Source organism: Suricata suricatta, chromosome 8 (assembly GCF_006229205.1).
Source record: "Suricata suricatta isolate VVHF042 chromosome 8, meerkat_22Aug2017_6uvM2_HiC, whole genome shotgun sequence".
NCBI classification, from domain to species: domain Eukaryota; kingdom Metazoa; phylum Chordata; class Mammalia; order Carnivora; family Herpestidae; genus Suricata; species Suricata suricatta.
In genome coordinates this window covers 140,985,738-140,992,374 of record NC_043707.1, presented here as the reverse complement: position 1 = coordinate 140,992,374, position 6,637 = coordinate 140,985,738, and the positions used below count along the sequence as shown (strand labels likewise).

General features: G+C 59.6%; 2 protein-coding genes across 2 annotated transcripts in view; one reads left to right on the top strand and one right to left on the bottom strand.

Moving 5' to 3' along the window:
* ANKRD65 (ankyrin repeat domain 65) overlaps positions 1 to 825 on the bottom strand; it is a 1,689-nt gene extending 864 nt beyond the window's left edge. Inside the window, 3 exon segments of the mRNA XM_029948663.1 lie at positions 135 to 186; positions 189 to 354; positions 770 to 825. Of these exon segments, the coding sequence (XP_029804523.1) occupies positions 135 to 186; positions 189 to 354 (218 nt within the window). The 5' untranslated portion in view covers positions 770 to 825.
* A 2,808-nt stretch (positions 826 to 3,633) lies between these two features.
* Positions 3,634 to 6,436, top strand: TMEM88B (transmembrane protein 88B). Its single transcript, XM_029948577.1, has 2 exons — positions 3,634 to 4,186; positions 5,170 to 6,436. The coding sequence occupies exons 1-2, from the start codon at positions 3,848 to 3,850 to the stop codon at positions 5,428 to 5,430; spliced, it is 600 nt and encodes a 199-aa protein (XP_029804437.1). The 5' UTR covers positions 3,634 to 3,847; the 3' UTR covers positions 5,431 to 6,436.
* The last annotated feature ends 201 nt before the right edge of the window (positions 6,437 to 6,637 follow it).

The following is a 6,637-nucleotide window of genomic DNA, read 5'->3' as shown; positions in this document are numbered from 1 at the left end:
GCCGGCGCGGTGCCCGCGGGCGGCGAGGGTGGCGTGGGCGAGGGCAGGCCTGCAGGGAGAGCGCCCTTGCCGCCCCGCCGCCCTCGCTCCGTGAAGGGACCCCTGCCAGCTCCTCCAGCCGGGCGAAGACTCACCTCTCCCCCACACTGGCCCCTCGACGCGGCAGCTTTGTCACCAGGTCCGGTGACCCCTCCACGCAGCTTGCAGCAGGCGCCCCCGGGCTTGTGGGGCGCGAGGCCCCTCTGTCCTGGCTCCCAGGGCCTCCTCTGAGCTCAGCTCCAGCCGCGGCAGTTCCCGCTCTGCCCCGGCCTCGGTCGGGGCCTGCTCCCCTGGCCGGAGCTCCCCGGAGTTCATCTGAGAAGAACAGGAATCCTTCACAGATACGGGGGTCCCGGGCCGGCTCCAGCCCAGGTGTCCCCAGGCCGATATGAACTGCCCCCCCTCTCCCCAGGGGACCAGGCAGCTACCACTTAGCCTTCTGAAGGGTTTAGCTCCGTTACCCCTTGAGGGAGTCCTCCCCGGGGTTCTGCCCTCCAGCCGGGGACCCCTCCACGCTGTTCCTGGGCAAGCGGCTGCTTGGAGGCCCTCTCACGAATCTCCTTGAGGTGTGGGAGTGGGAGGCCAGAGGCCTGAGGGCTGCAGCTGCGGCTGTGGGGGTCGGCAGTGCTGCCTCCTGGGCCAGGCTGAGGGCCACTTCTCTGCCCTGTTCACCCAGCAACTTACGGGGACCCCTTGCCCTGCCTGCTGGCAACAGCCCCCGCCCCAGCACCTTTCCTCCCCTGCCAACCGCCAGAGCTCCTGGCCTGGGCTCCCTCCTCAGAAACAAAGGCCAGGCAGGCAGAAACATGCCCACAGCCTTTGGTGTGTCCTGACAGGCCCGGGGAGGTACCCAATCACCTTCCCTTGGGTCCCTCCCTCAGGCCTCGCTCCTCACCCCCACTCCTGTTCCCGCTGGCTAAGGCGACCTGTGGGGCCGGAGCTCGGCCCTTCCCCTGATCCAGGCTGGGAGGTGGACAGGGTAAGGTGGGACCCTCCCGCTGCACGCAGATGCGATACCTGGATGGATTTGCCACGGATGCCGGACAACTTGGATGACGCTGTTCAGAGCAGAAATCTCTCAGGTGGAGGCAAGTCATCAGAGGCTGTAAAAGGGGCAGCGCCCAGACTGAAGGAGGGACCCAGGCAAAGAGAAGATTTTCAATTTTTTTTTAAACATGTTTTTATTTTTGAGAGACAGAGAGAGACAGATCATGAGCAGGAGAGGGGCAGAGAGAGAGAGAGTGACACACAGAATCGGAGGCAGGCTCCAGGCTCCGAGCTGTCTGCACAGAGCCCGATGCAGGGCTAAAACCCGTGGACTGTAAGATCCTGACCTGAGCCGAAGTCGGACGCTCAACTGACTGAGCCACCCAGGTGCCCCAAAGAGATTTTCAGAAGAGGCGAGTCCAGAAGGTAGAAAGCGGTGCTGCAGTAAAGGACCTGAGTAAGGCCTCCAGGATGGGTCCCCTTGACTCTGGGGCCCTGGCATGAGGAGGCCTTACCATCCCTGATCCCTGGCTGAGGCCACCTGTCCAGACAGGAGGTGTAACCAGCTCCTGCAGCCTCCCCTGTCCAGCTGCCTCTTGTGACTGTCCCCCTGGAGGCAGTACATCTTTGGAGTGGCCACTCCCTCCCCGTCCCCACACACACACTCCCAGGGATGAGGTGTCCTGAAGGCCCTGCCCTATCCCCCACATCCCCCTCCAGAGGGGCAGCAGAGCCGTGGCCCTCCCCCTGCCTCCCTGCAGAGAAGCCTTTCCCACGCCAGACCCAAAAGGGCAGGCCTTCGGCAAAGAGCTGAGCGGCCCCACCTCACCCCCAACCCACGTGGACTCTACTGATTTGAGCCTCAGTCACTCTGTACAGATGTCACCTCCCCAAGGGAGCCCTCAAGCCTCACCCCTGATGTGAAGAAGCTCAGCCCTGTTTTGTGTTTTCCCTAGCACTCAGCACTCCACAAAAGTCGGTGTTAACTTTATGTTAAATGTTTGCCTTCCTCTTCTCGAATGAGGGCTCCATGAGGGCACATCCACGGGCTGACAGATTCAACCGGTAAGGAAGCAGCACGCTCTGGGTGGATGAGGACAGTTTACCACCTATGTAGCTCGCAAAAGCAAGAGAGCGAAGGCGTGACAAGTGGCCTGGGGTGGGGGGAGGAGGTGAAGGGGCGCCCTGTTGCTGAAGAGCTACCCTGCGCCCTGGGAGGCCTGCTGGAAGATCACGTACCTCCTGAGAGCCAGATACGCCTAGAAACTGCCTTCCCAGAGGCTGCGAGACTGGTCCTCCCAGCTCCTGCCACCATCGGGAGCACTGCAGCTCACCCAGCTTGGCAGGGCCCCACACAGAGCCACCCCTGCAGGGCAGGGGCCCACACTGGCCTCCTTTACCATTGCGTCCGCAGAGCCTAGGGCAGCCCTGGGGCACTGAGGGAGCTCAGCCGGTGTGGCGGGTTTACTGCGTGAGCGAATGAATGCGAGAGGGATCTGAGCCGGGGCCGGAGCTTAAGAGATTAGGCAGGTGCCCTCTCCACCTGAATCCTGCATCTGAACGTTATCACTTGTAACGTTTTTTACCCTAAATTCATTACCTGAATAAATAAACAGCTACCACCAGATTTTGGTATGTGTGTGCCTGTGAAAACAACTAAATCATGTGTGTTTTGGGCAACAGGGCTTGGCACGTGCTGCCAGGAGCCTCAGCTAGCCTTCTCATGGGGCACGTCTCAGGCTGGCATTGCTTAAACCTGAGGTGCACAATCACTACCATCTTCCCTGTCCACATGTTTCTGAAGGGAATCTATGCGCTGGAAAACGTTAGAAAGAAAGTTGGGCTCTCAGCACGGATCCACTGCGTTGGTGAAGGCTGTGAGACCACACTTAGGCCCAGCGAGCCTAAGCCGTAATAATAAATGCCCTTTGCTTTTACAAAAAAAAAGAAAGAAAGAAAGAAAGAAAGTTGGACGTGATAAAGCCAGTGGTGGGAGAAGGTGTCAAAGGGAAGCCTTTGTATCTGATGCTGTACACCTTGTTCCCTGGGCTCACAGGTAACCTGCTCAATACTTCGTCATCAACTAGCTACATAAGTGGCATTTAATATGCTGAATGCTCTGCTAGGAGTCAAGAGCATTTCAGTCATATTTGGGGAAATTAGTTGGGGTTTACAGAGGAGCTGGGAATGCTTCCCCCCCAAATGAAATAACAGAATGCATGCTCCCACTGTCTTCAGGATGGATGAGACTCCAATGCAAAGGATGCTGTTATTGAGCACCTACTGTGTGCTGAGACCTACACTAAGTGCTTTTTACATTTATTGCCCACATGCCTCCTCAAGAGCCCCATGGTGTGGGCGCCCAGTGTTCCCCTGCTTTCCGCGGCTGAGAGAGGCCAGGCTTGGCAATGAGGACACCCAGCGACTAAGGCTGGGACATGGAGTGGGTGGGGGGCCACCTCTACACAGCAGCGACTGATGGGACAGTTGTCAGAGTCAAGACCTATGAACTGAAATCTGTGGGGGGAGCTTGAAGCAGGGAGGGGGCGGGACCAGGAGGGGAGGAGGGCCCCAGTGCCAGGACATCTGTGCAAGCCCTGCCCAGAACACAGAGGAGCTGGCTGGGGACACTGACCAGAGCCGGAGCTGTAGTCGCCTGGCAGAGAGTGGCCCAGCCTGGCATTAGAAACTGAGGCAGGGGTGTGGCCTTGAAGACTGACAGTCAGGGCTAGGCCTACCTGAACCAGGGTGCTGTCCTCCAGCTGGGTTCACTATGGTTGCTGCTGTCGGGGTGGGAGTCTGACCTGAGGACTTAGGGCTGATGCTGGGGTCCTCAGTCCTGCTGTCTGACTATCTCCGTGAACCCACCAAGCCTATTGCCTACGAGAGCATGAGTGAGAAGGAAATGGAGGAGGATGAGGGAGGCAGCACTTCAGACACGGCCCCCATGCTGCCGGAAAGGTTTCCTGACGGCCCGACCTCAGCCCTGATGTCTCCAGGGTGGGTAGGCCTGACGGTCCGAGGCCTTGGGACCCTGCTGCTGCCTGGCCAGGCCCTGGTTGGACTCCTGCTGCACCTGCTGCTGCCTGCGACCGTGTTCCTCCTGGCCCTGCTGCCAGCAGCTGCCATTGTGTACGTGGGATTCCTGTGCCACTCGAGGGTGAGCTAAGCCCTCCATGGGCAGGGTGGGGGCTGGCTGGGGCCTTTGGCAGTCGGGAGTCCTTCGGAAGTGCAGGGCCCTGGGGCTTTAGGTGAATTTGCCCCCTACCAACATGGTGCCCTTGTTCCAGAGACATATGTGCCCTTCCCTGGAAAACCCCTTCCTCTTCCAACACCCCCCACAGCAAAAGAAGGGCTTTTGTTTGTCACGGGGGGGACAGCTCCCTCCCCTTCCCTGAGGCCTCCTAGCCTTGTACCAGGGGCCACCAGGGCCTGGACAGCTGGGCATGGTGGGAAGAGGAGGGGCATTCAGGAAGAGAAGATGAAGATATCATCGAGGTTCTGGAGTCCGTCCACTGCCCCAGCCACTCACAGACCCCTCCTGCCCTGGAATGGGTTTCCCTATGTGCATTGGGCTAAAGCTTGGTCTGAGGAAGGAGGATGTAGGCAGATGGCCCCTGTGTCCTCCTTTGGTAGGCATTAGGCAGGGGCGGGGGACTGAGTGCGGGGCCACGGAAAAGAGGGTAGTGCCAGCCGGTGAGAGGCACGGGCAGGGGGCTCGAGGTCAGATGCCCACATAGGGAAGGGCCATAGGAGAGTAGAGAAGGGAGGAAAGTGGGGATGGGACAACCCGGGAGCAAGGCTCTGAGCCTCCCCTCAGGAGACTCCTACTTGAGCCCTTTACCGCTTGGACCCCGAATCTGCCATTCTCGACTCAAAAATGCCTGGCCACAGCCAGCCCCAGTCACCTCACTCCGCCAGACCTCAGGCCCGGTCCTGTCCACCTGCTCCCTCCTAGTGTCTTTTATTGGGTCCCGCCCCCAGGCCTCGCCCCTCCCCTCCCGGCCTCGTCCCCACTGACCGCGCGCCTCGCCCCGTCTGCCAGTTCCTAGGCCCCGCCCCAGGCCCCGCCCTCAAGCCCCTGCGGAGCCGCCTGCTCCCAGGCCGCGCCCCGCCCCGCCTGACTGCTCGCCCCGCCCCCAGGTGCACCCGGCGCCGCGTCCCGCGTGCCGCGCGCTGCTCTCGGACAGAGGCTCCGCGGCGCTCATCGTTCTCGGCTTCCTCTCGCTGCCTCCGCTGCTCGTGCTTGCCTCGGCCGCTCGCAGCCGCCTGGCCCGGCGCCTCCGCCTGCTGCTACCGCCCCCAACTTGGACCCCTGCACCCCGCCGCCACCCAGGGTCCAGCGACCGTGGGCAGGCGGGACGCCACCCCGACGGGGAGGAGCAGTTCTGTGCCTGGGTGTGATCTCCCCCTACTAAGAGGCCTCTCCAAAGGACACGACCTCCAGATCCCGGGAGTCGCCCCAACTCCTCCCCGCGTGACCCTCGTAAGGGGTCCCCCGGCCGGCGAGCTCGGGGTCTACGTCCCGCTTCAGTCCTCGGAAATCGCGGGTGCACCTCGGGGCTTCGTGCGCAGTGCTTCAAGTGGCCGCGAGATGGCACCTGACTCCCCCGATCCCTGGCCCGCCCGTCCCCAAGTTGTCCCCATCCCCGCAGTCCTCTCAGACTCAGAGAGGCTGGGATGCCCTCAGGGAGGAGGGAGATCCCTCCCAGAGAAGGGGCGCTTGACCAGGTTCAGAGAAAGGTGGCCATTTGTCACTGTGGCTGCCCTGGGCTCCTGCTCCCTCCCAAAGGGCAGCCCTTAGGGCCCCATGTCTGGTCTGTGGTCAGCCGTCCTCCAGAGGGTTCTAGAAATGGTGAGACGTGCCTGGGAGACTTACACAATGGCCTGAGGAGGAGGTTCCAGAAGCTTAGCAATGGCCAGCAACCCCAGGGCCTGCAGGGCTCAGCCTGAGACGGCGTGAGGGTTAGCATTTAGAAGGGTGGCAGAGTTAAGAACGGGGTCTGTTCTCACTGTGTAATATTAAGGTCTTTGTCTTTTACAATCTTTGGCATTTAGCATGTTTCTAGTGGTGGATATGTTCTTACTTGTCCATTTGGTATACCCTGTGTTTCCTGTTCCTACAGATTTGTATCTTTCATCAGTTCTGAAGAATTCTCAAACTCTTTCTAGGCCTCCAAGTCTGCCTCCTGGTTAATGGTACCTAGTCTTTCTGGGGACATCTACGGAATGAAGGCTTCCCCTTTTCCCTTCTCCTTCCATGTCAATTCGCCTCTGCTTTGTATTTCCACCTCCCTGTCTGTCTCTGTGTTCTGGGCAATTTCTTCATCTTCTTCTGGCTCACTAATTCACTGGTTGTGTACTGTCTGCCAGTCAACTCATCCATTCAATTTTAAGTTATATTATTATATCTAAAAGTCATACTTGTTATTTTTATTCAAATCTCATCATTTTAAAATTTTGGGGGGGGACCTGGGTGGCTCAGTCAGTTGAGCGCCCGACTTCTGCTCAGGTCATGATCTCACGGTTCGTGGGTTCGAGCCCCACGTCAGGCTCTGTGCTGAACGCTAGCTCAGAGCGTGGAGCCTGTCTTTGGATTCTGTGTGTCTCT

What these genes read in the sequence shown, in the direction of transcription:
- TMEM88B (XM_029948577.1), top strand. Translation starts at nt 3,848, where the DNA reads ATGCTGGGGTCCTCAGTCCTGCTGTCTGACTATCTCCGTGAACCCACC. An exon ending in GATTCCTGTGCCACTCGAGG is followed by an intron (nt 4,187 to 5,169) that starts GTGAGCTAAGCC and finishes CCCCGCCCCCAG; the next exon opens with GTGCACCCGGCGCCGCGTCC.